Here is a 24718-nt window from a genome sequence, read left to right on the forward strand (position 1 = left end):
TTAAATCTGTCCGGGTTCCGTGGATTCTCAATGTTTCAAGTATTAAACGAGTACATCAAAATGGTGGCCAACTGTAGTAATTTTGTAAATGTATAGGCGGGAACAAGGGTGGCAGCAGCAGTGGCAACGGTGGTGGCGCTGCCATCAGTGGGAGTGAGTATTGGAGGGGAGTGTGTGATATGCAAGGAAGAGACGGAGGAAGGGAGAGAAGTGTGAGCTGCGGCCATTATTTTCATTGGATGTCCGCCGTGAGATTGATCGGATTTTGGATGATCTCACGAGGATCACCGGCAGTGGTGGTGATGGCGGCTGCTTTCGCACGTGATCGTTTAGTTCATACTTCATACTTAATTGCCTAGTAAATGATATTGAAACAATAATTGAAAATTAGCAAATATTTCCAGGTAGAATTGAAATTATTACATATTTTGTCTCCAAGATGGCGATATTTTTTAGATTTCACGTGTAAATAAATATAATCTCATCAATTTTAAATAAATTGTAATAACTACGTACACTCACCGTGTGTGTGTGGAGTAATAACGTGTAATTATCAATAGTTATAACTAGTGGTAATATTGCAATTTAAATATTTTATACCATACATTAGCCCAAGCGACATGATTCGATCGCTCTAACCAGCATGGACAATTATTGTACCTCAACAATCTCTCTCCCAATAATTGCACTCATTGCAATCAATGAGAATCGAATCCATGACATTGATTTTGATACCAATTGTAGGAGCGATTGTTTGCCACTTTACCAAAAGTTATAGCTAGTGATAACAGAGCAGCTCAAACACCATAGTTCGATCTATCTAACCAGCATTGACAATTATTGCAACTCGACAACTTTTCATTGCTTGGAGAGCAAAATATGTCTGCGGGAATGTAGTATTAGAATGAAACAAATGGTGGTAGTGAATGAGTGTTGTAGAATTGTTGAGTATCACTCATTTGTGACTAAAAAAATGCCGTTGAATCTTTTGTGTGGCTTAGCTGATTCAGATTGATACGTGAAAGGGAAGATTTTGAGTTTAAAATTTCAAGTGTGTTCCTAAAATTGGAAGCTACAAAGTATGAGATTAGAAATTAGACTGATGCAATTATTTGCTTGTTTGGATCCCTTTGAGTGGCATTGAAGTGGTGACATCAGATATCACACACTTTGGATTCTCTTTTCCTGATATATTTTCATTGTCTCAACAAGTTTTAAATATATGACAAAATGTGTTGTCGATTTCAGACTAGAACCCAATCCAACCCATCCATGGTTGCTGAAAGCCCAATTAGGAATACCAGGTCACAAGGCCTGTCATGTGTGGAACTGTTTATTTATCCACCTCAATTGAGAAAAAAATAAAAATAAATAATATTTAAATAAATAATATTTAATTAAACAGATGCATATGAACAATAAAGTCGTGAATTTTGAAAACCCACATTCACATTCACGTTCATATTTCTGCACTTGTGTCAATGTTGTACTTTCATGCACACTTATCTTACCTGCACATATTGATTGTTGGAAGCATATTGTCTGGTAAATGTAAGAAATATTTTAGTTTGACTTGTATTCTATTGTATTGTATTTTTTGATTTCAGAATAGGCTCAAACACCTAATGTGGACCACTTGGATGAATTCATCAGTAAAATATTGCAATAAAATAGAAACCCTCAGCCGATAGTCTTCAACTTCTATCCCCGCAAATATTAATTAATCAAATATCCATCATATATAATTGCATCACCACATGCAGTTTAGAGAAGGCACCAACCGTCCCAATTTAATATCAATATCAAGCTTCTAAAATAGTCACAAGTTAAGAAGAAAAATACTTGATAATTTAATTTTCTAGGCACTGATTTACATGATTTCTGACTTTCTGACACACCACCATCTTTATAAATACTCTTGCCACAAAATCGAAAATCATAAATTTGAGAGAAATTCAATCTGTAATGGAAAATCTATGCTTGTATCTTTCTCCAGTAATACTCCTGGCCCTTTATTGCACCGCAGTTCATGTTATAAACAAACTAAGAAATCTTCCTCCTAGCCCTTTTCCAGCCCTCCCATTCATCGGGCACATCTACTTGCTAAAAAGACCCTTCCATAGGAGCCTTTCAGAGGTTTCCAGGAGATACGGGCCTGCTCTCTTCCTAAAGCTTGGGTCCCGGGCCGTCTTCCTTGTTTCATCTCCTTCTCTAGTAGAAGAATGCTTAACTAACAAAAATGACTTAATATTTGCGAATCGGCCCGATTTTCTCAACGGGAGACATTTTGGTTACAACTATACAAGCCTCTCTTGGTCCTCATATGGCGAGCATTGGAGGAACCTTCGAAGGATTTCATCTATTGAGCTACTGTCCTCTCACAGGATACAGATGCTATCTCAAATTCGAGCTGATGAAACTCTAAATCTAGTTAGGAAGCTGTTACATGTCACAGGGGAAGAACTGGACAGAGTTGTAGAGGTCAAATCAGCTCTTTTCGAGTATATGTTCAATGTCTTGACGAGAATGATCATGGGGAAAAGGTACGTTCAAATTTATGAATATATAAAGATCGTGGAATGTTAGATACTGTCAACAGCAAGCCGGTAAAAATAATTATTTCGAACGACCCTTGGAGCCAAGTATGAACGTTAATCTTTTCAAATACAACCAAATGACCAATCAAATTGATTCACAATATATTTGAGCATAAAGCTAGAACCAAATGAACGAGTAAATTATATATTTGTTTACATAGGTATTATGGGAAGAGCGTGAAGAAATTAAAAGGAGCCAATTTACTAGAGGAGATAGCAACTGAGACAACAAATCTGGCCTTTGAGACGAATGTGATCGATTACTTGCCTTTCATGCGATGGTTTGGATTCCAACATGTAGAAAAGAAGTTGACATCAATACATGAAAAGCGAGACAATTTTATGCAAAAGGTACTCGAAGAACAGCGAGGAATGATGGACAATCAAGGTTCCTGCTTATCTGATGCTGCAACTGTTGGAAAGAAGAAAACAATGGTGGAAGTTTTATTGGACTTGCAAAGATCAGAACCTGAGTATTACACCGACGAAACCATAAAAAATCTCCTCTTGGTAAGTTATTTCCACAATTTATGATTCAGGCACTATTATTTCGCAAAAATATTGTTCTGCAGCCATTCAGCTGCAACAGACAGGCTGCGGAATGTCACTTCCAACTTTCTCTACGCACTAATATAATTAATTTAATTTCAACTTCAATGGAGACAACCTATTCTTTTACTACTGATTCTTTAATTAACTTGATATATTATGACATAACATTGATTAAACTAAATCAAAATGGGATTTTTATATCAATTTTATCTTGGAACCTAACTTTTTATATTATACAGGTGCCAAAATGTTACAATCATCCAGCCAAGAAATAGACCTTAAAACATATATATACATGCTGGAGTCTTCAAGTATAGAATAACAACGAAACAAGAATATTTGAACCAGTTCATGTCAAGATTGAGCGGCATTAAATAACTCTAATGATTGAGTAAGAATTTATTTTTTCCCCAATTACGTCCCACACTCATCTTTTCAGAAAAGCAAGCTGATAGCGATCAAATTCAAGACAGTTGAGTTTATTCTTTCAATAATTTGAAGAACCTATATAATTTAAAATATCGTCTCATTGTAGGTCAAATCAATATGAAAGTCGATTTATAAATTCAGCTAAAAAGTATACATTGCACACCGGTAAATCAAATAAAATTGCAGAAATTGATTCAAAAATCGCCAAAAAAAATTTCGATTTCCAAATAAACATGGTAAAAAACCTAATTAAAAAATCACTTACATAATCTGCGATTTCAGGTTCTGCTCCAAGGAGGTTCCTCAACATCATCAATCGCTGTAGAGTGGGCATTTTCCCTATTACTCGACAATCCACACGTCCTCAAAAAGGCGCAGACCGAAATCGACACAAACGTCGGAACCGAACGCCTCATTGCCGAATCCGACGTGGCGGCGCTTCCATATCTCCAACACATCATCCTAGAAACGCTCCGCTTGCATCCTCCAGTATCCATAATTATGCCCCACCGATCCTCAGCGGAGTGCACGGTGGGAGGATACCGGATTCCTGCGGGAACTATACTACTAGTCAACTCTTGGGAAATTCACCACAATCCAAAATTTTGGGCGGATCCGGAGAAATTTAGGCCCGAGAGATTTGAGGGCTTGAAGAGGAAGAATGATTTGGGCTTTAGGTTAATTCCTTTTGGGTCAGGGAGACGGTCCTGCCCAGGTAAAAATTTGGCTATCACTGCTATTGGTCTGGGCCTGGGATCCTTGATACAGTGCTTTGATTGGAAAAAGATTGGGGAAATTGATATGAGTGAAGGTCTAGGGGTAACTACGCCCAAGGTACAACCCTTGTTGGCTAAATGTACACCACGTCCATTTGTTAAGAAAATTGTTTACTAAATATTAAGTAAATTGTGTGTAATTGTACTCTTATCAAATTATTAAATTTGGTCATATAATATATTAAGATTGCATTTGGATCGGTAGATTTTGATTTGAAAGGAAAAAATCTACTTCATTGTCCCATAAAATTAACTCGTGAAAGATTTAAGATCAATTATAAAATGGATTTTATTCAACAACTAAACTGATTTGTTATTTCGGATTTGAAAAATCTTTAGTTTCTAATATCAGTTTCAATGCTGAATTTAAAATTATTTCTATTTCTAATATCAGTCCCTTGATTTGTTTTTAGGAAAAGATCCAAAAATTTAAAAGTAATTTGAAAGATTAATTAATAAATCATGGTCATTTGGTGATTATTACATGGCCCAAACGCATGGAAAAATGCAATAATGGTTATGAATGTTATAATACTTTCTCCAGGCTTAGCTTCTCAGGAAAGATTTTTTTTTAAAAAAAGGCAATTATTATTACAAAATTATTATTTTTTTAATGTGTGGAAGTGGCCACGCCAAATACACGCACTTATTTTTTTATTTTTTCTGTTGGACGAATAATTTTTCATTTTTGTAGAAATATTTATAGTTAATAATTTTTTTGAAATGCGAAAAAAGAAAATAATTGTTCATTTGGGAGGATTGGTTAAAACCAATTTATTTAGTTATTTAAATGAATATAATAAAAATCAATTTTTAAGTGTAGAATAACAACGAAAATAAAAATAATAGCAAAATCAATAAAATAAGAATTTTTATTTTAGGAATAAGAATTTAACATAGCTTGGTTTTGGCTTACTCAATTAGCAAAACGATGGGGAAAATTCAACATCAACCACCAAAAAAAAAAAAAAAAACCAAGTTTGATAAATATTCATCACCAGTAACATTTCAAATCCCAGACACTCCCAAGATCTCTCAACCAAATAATAAATACATAGCATGTCTTTCTCTTTAAAAATAAAAGAAATAATGTAATAATAGCAATGTTTCCGAGTGATCCTCCAAGTTATATATGCACAATAGTACTGATAAAAAAAAAAACCTGAAAGCGCTCGATCTCGTTTTATCAAAAGATATAATTGATAATTATTATACAAACATAGTCAATTATTACATCTTTCATCTCAATAATTATACTTTTTACAAGATCAAATGTGTTTTATATAGTATTCAAATCATTATGTTTTGATCGTTCTTTTAGCCTGAATAATAATAATAATTTGAGGAATGAAAACCAACACATATGCATTAAATGAACTTGGCGGGGCACGAAGAGTGACACGAAGCATGGGGCGGTGAAATTTGCACATCACCATTTCCCGTGACTAAAATTGAGTACAAATTTCCATTTTAAAAACAAAAAAATTAATTTATTAAACCAGATATTTTATTATCGGACATATAAGTATGCCATTACAACCACGTTTGTCGTATTTTATAGCTATTCTTACAAATTTGGAAATTAACTTATTATATTCGTAGTTTTGGGGAATTTAGTTAAAAAAATTTACCATCTTAATCAAATATATTAGACATAATTATAAAATAAATTGTAATCAGAATGACTATTAATGAGAAAATAATGAGCCAAATGGTGCAAGTACATTAAAACAGAAAGTTACAAGAAGTTCAGCAAACAACAGTTACTACTTTAATGTAAAGTAATTGAGAGAGAAGGCGTTGCCTGAAAATCATTCACGGTGGGGGCAGGGAAAAGGCCAAGGCTTCACTCTGACATACCTAAAAATTAATTAATTATTTTATTATATAATATAATATATTTTTGTTGTTTCAAAAACCAGAGCCCAAACACCAAAGCAGAAATTTTATTGTACCAAAAACCAACTATATATTTCCTCACTGTTTTCCCAATTGCTTAAAGGCTAAAATGGGAGATAAAGAAAAGTAAGCAACATTGTTTTCCACAGACTGATCCCACCTGATGCGCCAAAAAACTTGAGGCACAAAGTTCAATAATACATTATGTCAGGAGGAGGAGACAATGGTGATGTGAAATGGAGGTGATTTTTGTTATGACAGTTATAATGGAAAATGATATTGAACCTTTTTATGTTTTCCACAATTTGAAATGGGATTTTTATTTTTCAGTGAGAAACTAATGGAAGAAGAAGACATTTTGAGAACGGTGGATTCTTTAAGGGGAAGATTGCTTGCAGAGAGAATGGTCTCAAGAAATGCTAAAGATGAGGCTGAGCAATTAGGGAACAAGGTACTTTTTCTGTGTGTTTGCTGCTATGCATTTTTTTCCGTCTTTTGATGAAGTTGAGGTTTTAAAGGTCCAGCTGATTTTGCTATACCTTTCTTAATGTCTGAAAATAACAGCTGATTCAACTGGAAACCATGCTAAAACAAGAGGCGAAATCAAGAGACAAGGCCGAGAGGAAGCTGAGATTCTTAATCAAGAAGCTCGAATCCAAGAATTTATCATACGTTTCTGATGAATCGGAGCAGTCAATTTTAGTGGACAGAAGCGACATTTCCTCTGTCTCGTCATTAGCTTCTTCAAGCGCCAAAGAGATTCAAGAAAAGGGTGAAAATCAAGAATCGGTGGAGCATTTCAAGTCCCCTAAAGGATCAGAAAATATGGACAAAAATGGTTCAAATGGGCAGGAAACTGAAATGGAGTCAGATCAAATACCGATGTCCGCGAAAGTTTCAGAGGATCTTTTGCTAAATTCGGCAGAAAATTCTTCAAATATGGATAAGCAGAGGTGGGTATTCAAAATTTCATCTTTTCATGACACTGTCATTTGAAATCGACAATTTCATATTTATGAAGTTAATCTGTTTTAATTATTTGGATATTTTCAATTTTAATATCGAGGATTTCAAAAATCGATTTCCTCTTGATTTAAAGTACTTGGATTGATAATTGCAATAATCCAAGCACAACTTGTTTAAACCACCAAAAATTTAACCTACAATGGCACTAATGCTGATTGCTTTCCTATGTAAATGATTCACAATTGCAGTATAGAATCATCGACTGATGAAGGACTTAACCAAGAAAATTATCAAGATTCAGAGGATAATGTGGATAATTCGATGGCGTTGATTCTAATCGATACGCCGCAGAAGAGTCAAACTATCGATCCAGAAGTTCTTGATGCTACTGTGAAAGAGGTCCTCGATGCTCTAAGGAATGCTAAAGAACAACTTCAAAGCTCAATGGAGAAACGACGATGTATCAACGCGGTTACAGTAGGCTAGACCAAGGTTTTTTGGCTCGATTATACTTAAATAGATTAGTGTCTGAAGAGTATATTTGAAGGGAATAAAGAGCTTAAATTGAAGTACTCTCTGGTTCTGGCTGTTGACTCTAATGGTTGCATTCGCATCCCTTTATGTATGTGATTATATAGTTAAAAATGAGTGAACCCTTTTCTACTAGTTTATAGTATTTTACTGTCACGATGTCTATTTGAAACAATGTTATTCTTAATATTACAAATTTAGCATACAATGTTCTCTCAGACAGAAGGCCAATTTAATAGAGTAAGTAGCCAAAAATTTAAACAAAAAACAAGTACTAGACTTTAAGTTCTATATGTTGGTTAAAAAAAACACGAGCAATTATAATATTTTGATGCCAAAAAAAATTATTTCCTAAGTAAAAGTTTAAAAAAAAGAAACACAAATGATGTCTTCTTGCTTCTGGAAAAGTGTTTTAAGCACTTCTTAAAATAGCTAATGCATCTAATATCATTATACATATAAAAACTAGTTTCAGGAAGAAGCTTCTCTAATCTCTACCCAGATTCTATTTAAGTTAAATGGCAAAAACACAACATTTTTAAAAAAAAATACGTACAATCTCTAGATATTTTAACCACCTCTCTCGCCCTATTGTTCCCTCCGCCAATTGGAAGATAAAAAAAATACAAGAGTTGAATACCCTTCAACAACCAAGAGATTTACAGTGCAGCAGCGGTGACTCAAATAGTTTGAAATTTGTTGTAACCCACGTCATTAATATAAATCGTTCTCAAATATAGAGCTCGTCTCATAGACAGGCGAGATTGCATGTTTCACATATAAACTTGTTTCAAGAACTGAGCAGCAACTTTACTGATATTTTAAATTTTTATTATAGAAAATATCACATTTTAAACAACCTTTATAATTGATCAACAGAAAAATGGCCTTCACACATACATCCAACAATATTCCAAGAACAGATTTTCGTCCTGTTTTCACACAAGTTTTATGGTTGAGAAGCAAAGCTTAAGAACCCACTAAACACTGCCATTTCAGCGCAATTAAGTGCAGAGGTGTAAAAAAATAAACATCTCCACATGTGCACTGAAATGTTTATTGGATACTTCTACACAAGGTGTGCACATTCACACCAGTTTCTCCAGTTGAACAAAAAGCAAATGTGTTCATGCATTCAAGGCACAAGATGAACACGAATGGATTCAATACAAGAATACCAGACCAGTAAAATCTCGTCTTTACAAGCACCAACAAAATGGAAGAAAATATGCTAGACTGAGACAATTCAGTTGAAGAAACAACATATTCTTAACGTTCCTAGCAGATTCACCTGGTCAGGCCTTAGAAAACAACACGCACCTCCAAAGAAATGGTGTGTATCTCAACCACCAACCTCATCAGAAATTCTTGAGTCATACAGAAAGGGACTTCTCAACTAGTAGCTCTTGATAATACGGGACAATAGACTACTGAGTCTTTGAACACAACAATCTATCAATTACGGTACCGAAAGACCTACCAAGCGCTTGCATTAATTCTGTCAACACGTGAGCCGCATAGAAAACATGCAACCCACTATTCAGGGGAAAAAAAAGAACACCGCAGAAAAACAAACCATTTTCCGTCAAGCCAGTAAATCTGCAAGATTCTTGAAAATTTGTAGCATATTTTCGACTAAGGTCATATAATGCCTCAAATCGAGAAAACAAAAGATCAATGCAGGAGAACACACAAGTACCTGTTTCTTGCTAGAGAAAACAATTCCCAGATACGTATAGAAAATTAGAAATCAACGTGGAAAATGCAAAATGGAAGGGAAAATATTTTACTCCATCTAATGGGCCAGTAGAATACACTTGACCTATAAAGTCTTAACACCACATCAATAGAATATCATAAAATAGGTTCATGATTATATATCTTTACTTATGATAAACAGTCTGAATAGAGTAATGAGTTCACACTAAACAGCTTTCTGCTACTAAAAATTAGTTTGACTTAAAAAAAAAATTACTGAGCAAATTTTCCGAAAAGTGTTTCATTGACACTAGCACACCATCAAAGTACAAAATCACACAAAACTAGTCATCAGGAGTCAGGACACAGGTCAATTATAAGAAAAAAATCATCAGAAGAAAGATCAAGGCGCACAATAGTTGTTATACCCATTCTGCATAAGACTTCGTGAGATTCTAGTCTTCCATGTATTTCGAACTTCTGATAAGGTTGGTGGCCATTTTCAATAAATAACTCGACAGAGGTGGCTTTTAGTTGTTCCAGGACTCACCAGGTAAACCAGAACTATCAACTTCAAAATTAGAGGAACAAGATGCCCTAGTTGTGTTGTAATTATTATGGTAATGTAAAATAACTAGCTACTAAAGAAAGATATCTGAAAGCATGGCATGAGCACTCTAACCTGCCACCCTGAAAATAATGGAAAAGAAGAATGATAATTAGTGCCAGAAGTGAGTGAAAGAAATGAGAATAATAAGACTTTGAGGAATTGAGGTGATGTAATTTTTCCAGATGAAAGCGCAAAGAAATTTGAACAGAAGTATAAGCAATGTCTTACATTTGTTCAAAAACAATAGTTTCTTTAGGTTCCTACATCAGCCTCGCCTGTGATAATTGCCTCCTAAAAATTGTAAATAGAACAAATGGGGGAACAGACCAAAACTCAGAATAAAAGTGAAAAATAATTGCTAGACTAGATGCTGAAAATTTTGAATCTTACCTCCTCAATGTTATTTTCACCCTTTTCTTTTGACAATGAACTAGATTGTTTAGAAAACCTGCGGAACAGAGGTGGTCTAACCCATCACATAATTATCTAAACTCTGTTTTATTGACACAAGAAAGGAGCCATGAGGGGAATGACAAGAACCTGATTGCCCTAGCTTTCTTTTTATCTTCCTCCGCCGAAACAGGCTTGGAAATGGACCCAAACCTAGCAAGTCGAGCCTTCTTCTTTGCTTCCTCATCAGCAGAGACAGTTTGTACAACCCCAAATCTAGGGAAACACAACATACGATTTTAACAGAATGACCAAGAAACATTAACATCAGATAAGAAAAGACAAACCTCTCAGCCCTAGCCTTCCTCTTCAGCTCCTCTGCTTTCTTGGAAGAATCTGATCCATTGACGGACGTACAAGTTCCAAACCTACATTTGAATCATGCGACCAAGAAATTGTTTCACAAAATAAGTAAATTTTATTTGCTATTATTCTCTGAAGAGGCTACTATAGAGGTCAAATAGCATAAGCAGCTCTCCTGAAAAACCACTCAACACAGATGAAAGTAATTTATTCCAACAACAAAACAGCAATTCCAGCTGAAAAAAACTTAGAAGCTGAACAGCAAAAGCGTTTAATCATCATGAAATAACCCCATATGGCTGCTTCGTGAGAAACAAATGAAACATGAAAGAAGAGTCGCAGTGAATAGAGAAGATTGATAAAGTAATTTCAAATTTAAATTTCAAAACTCTAAAAGGGTGCATCTTGAAGCTCCCAGTAACAAACCCTAAGCTTAATCCTGGCACAAACCGTCAAATACTAAACACACTGAAAAAAAAGTTCACGGGAAAGAGAGGACAGAAAAGTAAACCTCTCCGCTCGAGTATTTCGCTTCTCCTCTTCAGTGAACTTGACAGACATTCCAAAGCGCTCAGCGCGCTTCATCTTCTTCTGGATATCCGTAACCGCAGAGCTGCCATTAACGTAGCTCGTTTTCGCATCGACCTCCTCGAACTTACCCGTCGATTTATCAGCATCTGATTCGGAAGACGTCGCTGGGATGTTTGAGGAGGCGTCTTTCGTCGTCGGATCCGAATCCAGATTCGAAAGGTTTCTAGGGTTTTCGATGTTGATAGCAATCGCCGCCGCCATAGCAGGTGTATTCGGAGTTTTTCTGTGTATGTTAGAACGTGAGGTAAGCCTAATGAAGCCTCAACTCGAGAGAAATGGCAGATTAATTCCTCAGGATTGCGAGTAGGTTAATTTTGGCTTTGATTCTGAATATCAATTTATGTAAAAATAATAATATTTTCTCATAAAATAAAATATTTACCAAGAGTTTTTTTTATAATTAATTATACAAAGAGTTTTTTTATAATTAATTCATGGCTTAATGCTTACAGACTCTTCTAATTGACACACATGATTTCTTGAATTATTTTAATAAATTTGAAATTTTTATTTAAAATATTATCTTACGTGACATTATCACATTTATAAAAGGTTTATAACATGTATACTTATGAAATGACTTATATAATTTTTACAAATTATGTTAAATGTCATTTTTAAGAAATTCGATCTCATACAAGAACTTTTATATAAAATAATAATCAAATCAAGTTTTGACCAATTTAATAGCGGAACTACATGCTTCATATGAACACACATGAAAAACAATGTTTAGCTTTATATGATTAACGTATATTACTGTCATTTCATTTCATATATCCTGATTAAATCTGCAACCATTGATAAATCGAGAGTTGCATATAAATTTGATAAAGATGTGATGTATCTTTGAGCAATGAGATGATATGCATAACTGAATGAACGTCTTTCCAAAATATATATGTCTTACTCTGACAAAAATTCTCTGCACTATTAAATCATCATATCATATAAGATATCTTCGCTCGTAGACAAATGGTGAATCCTCGACTTCAATGTATTGACTCCTAAGTTTCAAAATTACGCCCAAATTCGTCAACTCATGACCCTCAATAGAGTCGATAAACGGATCAAAGTGCATGTTAGTATGTAGAACCTCACGTTGTCCCGGGTCGAAAGACTAATGGTGTATAACCATAACCGTAGACGATTTTCACTCGATAAGTGATAATCACTTAGACAATCCGCGAACATTTCCGCTTGCGTTTTGCTGCAATTCTAGTTTAGTAATTTTGTCATCGTAGATAATTGGGACTTCTACAACCAACCTCACTGAAGTTATTGTTGACTCGTGGTTAGAGGGCTTCATCTCCTTTCTCATGGCTATGTTATCTGATGTGACTTTGCTGAAATGGATGAGTCGGGTAAGGGGCCCCAACAGATCAAATCAGTAATTTATAGTGTTTGGAGATTTGAGTGAAGGTAATGGCTTGGATTAACACCTGCAAACAAGAAAGTAACTCGTGAATGGGCGCCGGAGGGATGTCCGGCGTAGTCACTCCGATGCTAAAGTCAGCAGGTTTTTCAGATGAACACAAGCGAATATATGTGAGAAAATATGTAAGTGCTTGAGAGTTAAAAGATTTCAAAATCTATAAATGACATTAATACCTGCTATTTATAGTAGAAAATGGGGTAGGTACCTCGATTCCAGAGCCACCTACTAAATATGTCAAGTCGGCTACCCATGCTTATAGCTTCTGATGACTTCTAGGACACTCCAAGCACAAGTGATTCTGACAGAATAGACAACTTGTATCAATCACACTCGAGTGTGGTGCAATTCTCGAGGTGGCCCGGGTAGTAGGGTACCTGAGTACTTGTACCATGGCCCTGGATATGATGATTGCCCGGGCAGAGGCGAAGTGCTCGAGAAGAGAAGATCTGCCCGGGTCCTCGGGAAAGTAACTGACATATTGGTTCTGATATGAGCTATCCAAGTAACAAACTGGGTTAATGATGATCCGGATCCTGATGGGGTATCATTATCGAAGGGTGATCTGAAATAGTTTAAAGCAAAGGAGTTAATACGAAAGAATTTTAATTTTATTATTTAAATCCAACGTATTTGTTTATGTGCATGAAATTTGAAATTTCCATCCATTATTTTAAAGTGAAATCCATTTCACTTCGATGTATTCCAAAGCACGTGCAAGTTGATTTGTTAAATTTTGTTAGCATTCTAGTTAAATTATAATTAGTTTAATAATCTCAATCACCCACTTAAATTGATATGTCTAGATTAAGTTTAATAATACTACATAGTACTTAAATATCGGTATTTGGAACAACTTGAACTCTAAATCTATTTATTATAATTTGATCTAGTGCGCTTATTAGTCTCAACTGATTTCGACGGTTAAATTTTTGGTATTTTTGTCAGGAATTATTTATATGACTATCATGGTTTGAACATTATTACGTTAGCTTGAAAAGTTATCAAGTGCATACCGATAAACAGCGACTACAAGTTCTCATTTATCATATGTATTAAATTGTAAAAATATAACTTCACGATTAAAATAAGAAAGTTTGTATACACATAAAAAATTACATCTAAAAATAGGTTAAGAAATTTTTCATCAAAATTATTAGTCAAATAAAAGATAAGTTGTCGTTTTTTTTAAAAAAAATAATTAAGTAAAAAAAATTTCATATTAAAATATATAAAAAATAAGTTAGATATTTTTTTTCATAATTATATAACTAACAAAAAATAATATATTTTTTAAAAAAATAAAAATTTGAATATTTTTTTATTTGTCGAGTTGATCTCATGGATTTTTTAATTGTCCTAGAAAATTGGATCGAAACTTGTGAAATGTGAGGTTTAATTTGACCGAATGCAGGGAACCAAAACCCGTCTATGTTCATCAATACTTTTTATTTCACTTTGACGCATTCTAGAATTTCTACTCCGTACTCGTAAGCAGTGACGGAATCAGAGCAGAGCCGATATCGTTTTTCATGCCGTCAAACGAAGTTTATTTGTTGCTACGGACCCGATCATGTTGAATATAAAGGCTTCACTGCTCCATTAGGTATCTTCAGTACATTTGCTTTTGAACTCGAAGAAAAGCATTAATGGCTGCTCCGTGAGTTCCTTTTTTTTTTTTGCTTTTTTGTTTGATATCATGGGTTTTCCTCGAAGTTCTGAAAGATCAGCTTGCTCTTTTGGCTTCTAATTTTTTTTTTGTCATTGTATACTGGATTGTTCTTAATTTTTTTATGATTTTGATGTGGTTCTGGATTGTTTTACTCGTTTGTGGTGATGAAGTAATTTTTGTTTTGTGAATTTGCAGCGCCGTGTTTGGGGTTCTTCCTCCGATTTTGGATTCGACTTCTGATCCGCCGCCTCTCTTTGATGGAACAACTAGGTACTTTTATGCGTGATTTACTAATGTTCGTGTCCTGATTTTTTGTTAGAAATCTATATCTGATCTGGAATATTTCGAAGGGTGTTTTATTTTCTGAAGGTTGTATATCAGTGATACGTGCCCGTATGCTCAGCGTGTATGGATTGTCAGGAATTATAAGGTGTGCGGTGTGCCTTTTTACCAGTTTTTGTTGTCATTACTTCTTGTTTCAATAATTGGAAAGTAGCAAAATGTGTTTGTATCGTAGGTCTATGGTAAATGAAGCTTATCAAAGCATTAGTATTGACTTGTTTTATGTGCGTTTTGTTTTTGGGTTGACTGGAAAATAAATTGATGAACAAGGATATGGATGTGTTGTCATTTGATTTATCATGTTGGGAGATTTACGACAACTTGTGCTAAGGAAATTATGTCTTCAGTTTCATATTTTGATTATACTTTCACTTGAATTGTATAGTGGCTTGAGTTTTTTATATACATTCTCATATTTGGGTGAAGCTGCATAATAATGGCGGATGGTATTTTGAATTTGAACTGTCTGCGCTGAAGCCTTATAAAAATACACGATAGCATTTTGGATTTAATCTATTGCCTTTGAATTCATTCTGTTCTTAAGCCCCCCAAAAAATTATATAATGCAGGGTTTACATGATAAAATGAAGTTGGTTCCAATTAACCTTGAGAACAGGCCTGCTTGGTATAAGGAGAAAGTATACCCAGAAAATAAGGTATCTGTTCTTGATGGTGCTGGTATTTATGTTTTAACTCATATCCGAGTTTTCCCCCCTTCAGTTTGATACTCTAATATATGCAATACACTACTGATTCTTTCATAATTAAGAACCCCCTCCCCAAAAATAAAAAGAAAAAGAAGGACAAAGACTTGAAAGGTTTCTCTTCAAAATCCATGATAAGTAGATGTGATTATTATTAATTTTTTACTGAATTTTCTCATGATTGGCGTGATAATGTTGAATAAAAAGATATGAACTACTGTCAGATTGAAACGAACTTACTAGTTAGTCAAGCTACTGGATGCTTCATTGCGCTTACTTTTCTCATTTCTCATCTGTAGGTTCCAGCATTAGAACATAATGGCCAAGTCATTGGAGAGAGCCTATATTTGGTTAAGTACATCGATAGCAATTTTGGTGGACCAGCTCTACTGCCTGATGTAATATATGATTTGAGTTCTCCTTTTCTGAATCTGATCTTTTCGTTCCTTCAATTGTTTTTTCGTATAAACAAATCTTAATGTGAGAGCACCACAGGATCCGGCCAAACTGAAATTTGCTGAGGAGTTGATAGTCTATAGTGATACATTCATAAACAACCTGTATACATCACTCAAAGGAGATGCTGTCAACGAAGCTGGTATTGTTGTAGCCTCTCCTTTCTTACTGCATAAATCTGTGCATCATGATATCGATTGGTTTAAAATTTTATGAACATTTTGTTACACAGCTGCTGTATTTGATTACCTGGAAACTGCCCTTCATAAGTTTGATGATGGATCATTCTTCCTTGGTCAGTTCAGTCAGGTATTTGATTTTTCATCCCATGTGTAAACAACCAACCCCCTCCCCCTACTTTCATTATACCAAAAAAAAAGAATCTTAGAAAAATGTTTAGAACTACTGGAGATTTGTGAATTTCGAGTTGGTTCTGGATAATGTTTTTTGAAAAATAATGCGATTGGGAGGTAATGTTTGACCATGTGATGATTGCTAGAAAGTAGTGTGACAAAATTGTGATCATAATTTCGTAAAAAGATATTTCTCGTCTAAAATGACGTGTTTTCCCAAAATATGGAACTATTTTTCATGATAAAGAATGAATTGGAATGATTTCTTTGAAATATTAAACCTCCCTTGGATGACCTAGTATTTTTTTTACGTGCCACATGAGTAGATCTTTAGCTTGGATTGAGGTATTTGATCCATTCATTATTAATGTCAATCGTTGTGCAGGTAGATGCTGTGTATGCTCCATTTGTAGAGAGGTTTCACATCATTTTACAAGAAATATTTAAACACAACATTACATCAGGCAGGCCAAAACTAGCAGCATGGATTGAGGTATTTGATCCATTCATTATTTCTTGACAGTGAAAGGTCTTAATGCTAAAACATGCACTGTTCTCTCTAATCTGTTTATGCCTTGAGGTGTTTTAGTAGTTATCGGAATAGTTGCTTGCACTTTGAGCAGTTGGTTCGGAATAGCAACACACAGTGACAGCCTTCTTAGATGTGTGTTGTTGGATTCTTTTGCTGTTTCACTTCTTGGAGGTGTAAATGTTGCGACTGCTGTTGGGGTTCTATTTTTACAGCTTTTCGTCATTAGGATCCAATGCTTTGTCTTTTGCTTTGTTGCAATTGTGAAAATGCTTGAACCTTTTCAAGAGGCTTTATCTCGTCCGCAGTTTTTTTCCTAATCAAAGCAAATCTTTAGAAATAATAGGCTCTCCAGTGATTTTAAATTTCCTCGCTCCTCCACATTCTGTATCTGCAAAATGAACTTTAATTTATGGTGTGTGCAAGCCATGTCTGCAATGTCTCGGTACTATTGTCACGAGGGTGTTTTAAGTAGATCTTAGATTACGGCATATTTAAATAAATTAAAAACAATAGATCATCGAAGCTAGTTTTTGGTCCTGTGGTTGTACTGTCAGAGTGTCTAGTGTGTCTCTCCCGTGTCTCTTTCTATTCTGTGATTGCTATATTGCTATCTCGTCTATTGCAAATGATAAGATTTCACGTCCTTATCTCGTAATCAACTTCTTCTTTAATTTGGTGAAGTATACTGATAGTTGATTCAGACCTTTTTGGCTTTCTTGTGGATGAATGCTCTTATATTTTATTTTTAGCTATGAAACTACCATGTAAACTATTAACCTTTGGATCAAATAAACTACATGCACCACATCTCATAAATTTCACATGAACCTTACACATATTTCATAGTTGATTGCTCATGTCCATCTCTCAGCGCGTCTGAAATTCTAGCTTATGCAAATTTTTATCCAGGCGATAAATAAGATTGATGCTTACCAGCCAACAAAGTGCAACCCTGAAACACTCCTGGCATATATCAAAAAACGATTTTTGGTAACTTCTTGTGCCCACAACCCGCACAAATTTAATGCATAATTTTGTTTTTGTTTTTGTGTTTTGGTGATATTCACATTGTTTAATTTACATCTTCATGCAGGGTGAAAGCTAAATCGTGATGATACATATATGATACTGAAATGATTGTTTGTGCTTATACCATTACCACTCAAATATGTAATGAATTATCAGACTTCGTTTGTGTTATTGTAAGTAATACTGTTGGAAATAAAGCATGTGGTGAGGTACATGTTCTTATTCAAATATGCTGCAATAAGGAGGTAATGTCCATTAGATTTTTCTGAGGAAATTCTGCACCGCAAACGTGAAAACTTCTTTTTTTTAAAAAAAAAATTTCCACTATTAATATCATTTTTAAATAGAAGTTAACTTCCATTTATCTCGCAAAACGAAAGTTCACCTTTCAAGTAAATTAAAAACCACCAAAAATTGCTCATATTTGCTTAAAAAGTTCCATCAATTATCAAGGCTACTGGCTGTGTGTAACTTGTGTTCAAACTTTATGATCCATCATTATTTTTAGATGTCGATTAATCAGTGTTTTTTGTGTTTGTTTTATTAATTATAATATATTGTTGCTTACACTGTACCAAGATTCTGGCTCCGCCTTCTGCTTGGTATAATGACAAACTATACCCAGAAAATGATGTATATATATGTTCTTGATGGGTGGCAATACTCTCTTTTGAAATTAAGAACCCCCTTCCCTTCTTCCCCAAGAAGGAAAAATAATTTCAAGTCGAGTTGTTGGTACCCCACCGTTATAGTTTAATCTGAATTCTTGAGAGGTTTGATCTCTTCAAGATCCATTATTGTTATCATGATGCATAGATGTTGAATAAAAGGATATGAACTATCGTCAGATGGCAATCACTGGATGCTCCATCGCACTGAATTTTCATATGCACGATGAAGGTTAAATAGTGACTTTATATCTATCTATCAGTACTATATGGTTTTTCCTTGGACTGATAAATGTTGAAGCAATCCTTTTCACCACATAATTAATTTTTGACAATATTAATTAATTATTCTGATATGGTGACTCGACGCTTCATGATCTTTTTTTCCTAAAAAAGATATTATTATTATTATTATAATTTTATTTGACTTTCTATATTATTTTTAATCATAGATTCCATATATTATATACCACCACCACATACACCTCTTGATGCATACATAGGCTTTTCTTCCAAATTTAAAAGGCCTGATTATACACAAAATTCGTACTCCGTATCGGTATCAGTCAAGAAAAAACAGAACATTTCAGATCAAATGAGCAAAATCTGCATATCCAGCTGTGTGGAAGACGCAAGATCTCCAGTCATGAGGGCCACCTATGTCAACCTCTACAAGTGGCTTGAATCCGACGTCGAGTTCGTGGAATCCGCCGCAGTGCATGGCAGAGCGCGGCTGCACAGTAGGGTGGTGGACAGTATATCATGCAAGCAAATGTATCTCAGAAGCTACACATTCTCAAAAAAAGAAACTCCGTTTGAAAAAACCCTGAAATGTCTCGATAAGGTTAGGGAGATGGTGGCGACCGGAAGGGAAAGGAAGTGGAGGACCCTCCGGATTAGGGAATTTCGGCTGCGCGTGGTGATGAAGGAGGTGAAGGACTTTTCCGCTGCTGCGTTTAGAGCCATATTCCGGCGGCTTCTGTCCTGCACCACCCCTATGGATGTGAAGGAACTTGACTTTTGAAAATGTTTATTTATTTATCCCCAAAAAAAAAGTTTATTTCTTTCTTTCCTTATAAATAATATAATTATGTATAAATTTAATGCTGTGTCATGTCAATTTTCATTAATTACGATAATTTATGGGACATTTGTGATCACATTATATACCCTTGATCAAGTAATGTAACATAACCAAGCTATATATATCAATTTTATAATTCAATTTATTGCCAAAAAAATATTATATAAACCATATGGTACGTATCTTATAATATTCACTCAGTCTCATTTCAATATATTGTCAAAGGTCCATTTCACCATTCAATCGAACCATTTCCAGGTGTAGTAATGACTAATTGAGTTTGACATATGAAAAACATATTTAATCATTAGGAAGTGTAAAACTGGTTGTAAAAAAATATTACAAACTTTTAAAACCAATATGAAATAATTGCTAACCGAGCTTATTATTATTGTATATAGATAAAATCAAACCTCAAGAACATTTGTATTCAATCCATATCATATTCAATTAATATCGAACTACGTTACTGAATTTTCTTAATCAGGTATAACGTTGTACAATCTTTCTGAATCAACAATCGATCGGACATGGGCACGAAACTTAGCGCGAAACTATAAGCTTCACCCTGCATTCACACATTCACCAAAGAATTTGTAAAGAACGAAAAAAGCGTCCCGAATAAGTGCAGAAAAAACATGCAGCAGGAAATACAATCATGAATCGAGAATATGTTCTATAAAAATGGGTGTGAAGTCAATGAAATCAATGATACTGTGGCTTCTTAACCAAGTAGACAAGGTAAAGCTACTACGGATCGTTCAAAACTTAAAAAAAAAAAAGAAGCATGGCCTATAAGTAGAATATCTACTTTTCTTACCCGCATCTAAATTTGCTTGGAACCTTAATCAAGCAATACTATGCAAGATAAGCATACTCTCAACCTCAATCAATTTATATAAAATAAAAAAGCCTAACATAATCTCTGAAATATGAAGTGTACGACAAGGAGGATTTTGATGGCAAAGCATATTACAAAGGTTTGATGAAGTAAAGGCAAACTGGTAAACTTAATAGCATAACCACGCATCAGTCCTAAACTTAAAAAGATTGCTTCTCTTTTTGTAATTTTAATTAGGATCATGGTGTAATTACATTTACATCTATCGGTTCAATCATCAACAATCATAAACGAAAGCCATGCGCACGTGATGTGAAACAAGCACATAACATAATCACCAAGTTTTGATGCCAAATGCATTAGAAAAACGCAGTTATATTCTGAGGTGGAAGGCTGAATTCATATGCCAAAAACCCATTGGCAACAGTTTTTCCAGCAAGTGAGAAAAACATGGCCAACCTAACATCCGAAATCAAAAGAGCGATTAGGTTTAAAAGATAAAGGATTTCTAACCATCCTTTACGACATAAAGTATAATTTCAGGTTTTAAAAAATAACAAAGAGACAAAAGTGAGCTTAGAATAGGAATAATATATAATAAACAAAGGCAGCAACCAAGAGGAGCTTCATACTAGACCTGGCTCAGGACAGACATTAACAAAATAATTTATTGCCGATATTTTAGAGACAATTTGGTGCATACGGATAGGTCGTTGGTTTTTGGTTTCAGTCCTTGGGAAATGGTTCCAGTTTTGAAATATAACCATGGTTGGGTTTACTTAGGATGCTGGATGGAAGAATCTCTTCACTTTTCAAGCTACAAGAAGGATAGCATACAAAATAATAGCTCAAGAAAGGTAAAAATTTATTCTGAATCAAATAGCAGTCATCAACACAATAATAAATAGAAATTTAAAGGACAAAGCTGCTTTACAATGAAAATGGTATGGATTGCTCTAACCACAGAATTGATTGTTATTCTGGGATAAAACAAGAAGGATCCGTTAAAAAACAAAACCACCTTTAACGCATGGGCATGACTTGGTGACAAAGAACAAAACAGCATGGCGATTTACCAAATAACAGACATGAAAAGGCTGTTAAAGTTGGCACAAAGCCACAAACTACGTGTTTCTTGAACTTCGGATATTCTACTAATCAATATCACTTTAATTTTCTATTCTTTCAAACACAACTCATAAATTTTCCAAGATCTATGACAATATTCAAGTCTAGAATCAGCAAGTCATTTCAGGGCCAAACAGTTGTATAGGGAGGGTAGACTGGAGAGGGGACAAGAAAATATTCGAGCTCAAAACACTAGAAACCCTAATGCAATGATCTGCTCTCACTTTTAAGTTCTCATAATATTTTCAGTTCTCATAATATTTTCACTCACCAGCTGCTATTTTCATCCTTCTACCTCTTCATATATTTGATGTACCCGTAGTAATTAAAAGCGCAAGGCGTAAATCCACTTTCAGAATTTTTTAAAAGAAAAAGCTGTTTGTATCCGATGCACGCTTAAAGTGCAAAAAAGCGCGCACTGTGACAACTATGGATGTACCAGCTGCACACACCAGGTACTGGATACTCAGAATAATATTTATGACACATGTCCATGACACATGCAGTACATGTTCATGTTTTTTACTCGTGGCTGACTCAATGCATAGCCATTTTCCAGGGGACTAACCGACTAACAATTATTGCATAATACAATTGGGAAGACAATACTAATGCAGCTTAATGATCTTTGAAGTCAAATAGATGGGGATAATTAAATGAAGAAAACGAACAACAGCCATTATGAACAAAAACCACAGTGGTAATGACGATTTAACACATTCGTTTCCAATGGTCAGAATTACATTCAGATAAAAGACAAGGTTTTTGCAGAAAAAGTGAAAAAGGTCCCAATCCATTTTTGCTAGTGCGCACAATCTTGATATCTACCATCTACATCCTAGTTCATTTAACGAAGAAATTATATCATAATGAAGTAAAGATGTGGAGCACAACAATCAATAACAGACCGATAAAACATTTCCATAATCCAAAGTCAAACTATAACATCAAAGTAAAAGTTTCTCTTGGAGAATGCAAGTGAGAGAGAAACAGGTACAACGCTTAACTTTAAGAGAAATGCGTCTATAGATTGGCTAAACAAACTCAATATCTTCAAATGTGAGGCTGGTGTAAACACAAAAAAGTGTACCATTTGAATCTCCGACTCAAAGCTCGAATTCTTCATCCCGGAGAGCCAACTCCGCCGCTTCTTCCTCCTCTTCATCGAGTACAAAATACTCATTCTTTTCCACTGGCCTAAACATGTAAAAGATCACAGCATAAAATGCAAGACTGGCGATTTCCTCAGCTGCATTGGCCACCCACTGGTACTTGTAAGCAGCAATTGTCCGAAGTGCAAACACCACAATCCTCGTGAAGTAGAGGTACCCAATCACTACAATATAAAACTGCCTAAAAAGAGTCAATTTTGCTAGATTCCTCGCAGCCTTCCCATCAGTCTTAGATGTCTCCCTCAATGACCTAATCGACCATACTATCGGAAAAATAATTGCACAACAACAGATGATATCCACCAACAAGAAAACCTGATTCCAAGTAACCCAATCCTTAATAAAAGGGCCTGTCTCCCCGATGACAACGGAAGCCACATTTGCCAAAACTTGCAATGGAATCACAATCATCAACACTTTCTTCTCCCTCTCCTGCAAGAAAGGCTTCAAGAACGACCACCCAGTACCAATCAAAATTATCACCGTAAACAGCAAAACGACCCTAATAAACTGGAAAATGTAAAACAACACATCCCACCCATGCGGCGTTCCAGTAACCTTCACATAATGCTTATCCTCAGCCGCAGCCAACAAATTCAACGCCTTCATAATCACCAACAGCCCCATCAAGGCGTGAATCCGATGAACAACCCTCCTATTTTTCAAACATATAAAAATCCAGAAACCAAAAAACGCAAAATAAACAACTGAGAAACAAAAATATAACGAGGGCAACTGAGTCAGCCCGGCCGATAAAAAATCCTTCACGTGACCATCGAGATTATAAAGCTCCGTGCGCACCTCCATCGACACCGTAGAATCAGGAGCACAGTTTGCGAAGAAGAGCGAATACTCATTCGGGGAAGTGATCGGATAAGAGCGCTCGAACGAGGAACGCGGTGGCGGAGACAGATCTCGAAAAGTGAAGAGGCGGGTAATGTATTTCGATTCAAGAACGCAGAAAGAAGGGGTTTGTTGTAGTTCAACGAGGACTTGAATTAGAGATTCTTCCCATAGGAGGAAGAATCCGAGGTGGGAGGCATCGGCTGATGCGCCGGGGGAATCGACGGAGACCGAAGACACGGAGATGTTGGCTTGACCAGTGTGGGTAAATCCAAATCGCTCGAAGAGAATCATGGCACGAGAATCGGAGGAAATTTTCAGGGTTTTGATCTCGGCTGCCATGGGCGGCAGGATGACAACGAGGGAGAAGACGAGGAAAAGGAAATGTAATTTCGTCATTTCGGTACGGTGGAGACGACGGAAGGCGGCTGTTGTTAGGAGGAAGGAGTTGAATATCGCGTGAAAAAGGATTTTGGTTCCGATAATGCCCCTAAGATCTGGATCGCCAGAAGGAAGCAATGTAAACTGCGCTTCCTGACCATAAAGAATAAATGCAAATTAAATACCCATATTTGTAGCATATTACATATTGCTCCTCATACTTTTAATAATATTTCGTTGCAGTCCTATTCAATTTAATTTTTAAATCACGTCGTTAGTTTTTTTAAAACGTTAGATTTGGCTTTGCTAGCTTTATGTTCGAGTAAAAACAAAGGTAATAATGGATAATGATCTAATTTAATTATTCAATTAATTATTGAAATTCAAATTAATTATAAAAGTCCAAGTACTCGGTACACTTCAAAAAAAATCTATAAATAAGGTAAGATTCTCATTATTCAAAAGGGAGATAATTTTATGCTTGAACTTTTTAGCTCTCAATTAATATCTTAAAATTGTTTTCTGACTTGAACATCGGAGTATTTACGTCGGACGAATCCCGGCGTCTCATAAGTTTGTTCGTGGCGCAGGTGATAACCCACAAAGATTTCTCTCAATCAGCTACTTAGACTCGTTTACGAGCTAGCTAGAATATCATTCTACGATTACTTGGATT

At 35.2% G+C, this 24718-nt stretch overlaps 6 protein-coding genes and 1 long non-coding RNA gene across 7 annotated transcripts; 4 read left to right on the plus strand and 3 right to left on the minus strand.

Annotated features, from left to right (window-relative positions):
• The first annotated feature begins 1726 nt into the window (after positions 1-1726).
• On the plus strand, positions 1727-4556 carry LOC142529577 (cytochrome P450 81Q32-like). The gene is made up of 3 exons (XM_075635145.1): positions 1727-2543; positions 2759-3107; positions 3861-4556. Exons 1-3 carry the CDS (start codon positions 1966-1968, stop codon positions 4470-4472), a joined length of 1539 nt encoding a protein of 512 aa, XP_075491260.1. The 5' UTR covers positions 1727-1965; the 3' UTR covers positions 4473-4556.
• On the minus strand, positions 2602-3984 carry LOC142529578 (uncharacterized). The gene is made up of 2 exons (XR_012815929.1): positions 3844-3984; positions 2602-3009 (listed from the first exon to the last, which is right to left on the minus strand). It is a non-coding gene; the product is annotated as an uncharacterized LOC142529578 (long non-coding RNA).
• Positions 4557-6274: 1718 nt separating the features above from the next.
• On the plus strand, positions 6275-7901 carry LOC142529187 (uncharacterized). The gene is made up of 4 exons (XM_075634645.1): positions 6275-6495; positions 6584-6704; positions 6818-7206; positions 7468-7901. Exons 1-4 carry the CDS (start codon positions 6458-6460, stop codon positions 7703-7705), a joined length of 786 nt encoding a protein of 261 aa, XP_075490760.1. The 5' UTR covers positions 6275-6457; the 3' UTR covers positions 7706-7901.
• A 997-nt stretch (positions 7902-8898) lies between these two features.
• LOC142528684 (uncharacterized) lies at positions 8899-11703 on the minus strand. Its single transcript, XM_075633778.1, has 6 exons — positions 11323-11703; positions 10796-10876; positions 10599-10724; positions 10449-10506; positions 10287-10349; positions 8899-10138 (listed from the first exon to the last, which is right to left on the minus strand). The coding sequence occupies exons 1-5, from the start codon at positions 11601-11603 to the stop codon at positions 10311-10313; spliced, it is 585 nt and encodes a 194-aa protein (XP_075489893.1). The 5' UTR covers positions 11604-11703; the 3' UTR covers positions 8899-10138; positions 10287-10310.
• A 2588-nt stretch (positions 11704-14291) lies between these two features.
• On the plus strand, positions 14292-18155 carry LOC142528683 (glutathione S-transferase L3-like). The gene is made up of 10 exons (XM_075633777.1): positions 14292-14497; positions 14705-14779; positions 14879-14939; positions 15421-15507; positions 15855-15953; positions 16051-16153; positions 16244-16320; positions 16750-16857; positions 17806-17886; positions 17990-18155. The coding sequence occupies exons 1-10, from the start codon at positions 14487-14489 to the stop codon at positions 17999-18001; spliced, it is 714 nt and encodes a 237-aa protein (XP_075489892.1). The 5' UTR covers positions 14292-14486; the 3' UTR covers positions 18002-18155.
• Positions 18156-19188: 1033 nt separating this feature from the next.
• Positions 19189-19617, plus strand: LOC142528526 (uncharacterized). The gene has a single exon (XM_075633575.1). The coding sequence runs from the start codon at positions 19189-19191 to the stop codon at positions 19615-19617; it is 429 nt and encodes a 142-aa protein (XP_075489690.1).
• A 2875-nt stretch (positions 19618-22492) lies between these two features.
• LOC142528888 (protein CANDIDATE G-PROTEIN COUPLED RECEPTOR 7-like) lies at positions 22493-24192 on the minus strand. The gene has a single exon (XM_075634154.1). It carries the CDS (start codon positions 24058-24060, stop codon positions 22753-22755), a length of 1308 nt encoding a protein of 435 aa, XP_075490269.1. The 5' UTR covers positions 24061-24192; the 3' UTR covers positions 22493-22752.
• Between the last annotated feature and the right edge of the window lie 526 nt (positions 24193-24718).

The sequence above is a fragment of the Primulina tabacum genome, chromosome 16 (genome assembly GCF_025594145.1).
Source record: "Primulina tabacum isolate GXHZ01 chromosome 16, ASM2559414v2, whole genome shotgun sequence".
NCBI lineage: Eukaryota > Viridiplantae > Streptophyta > Magnoliopsida > Lamiales > Gesneriaceae > Primulina > Primulina tabacum.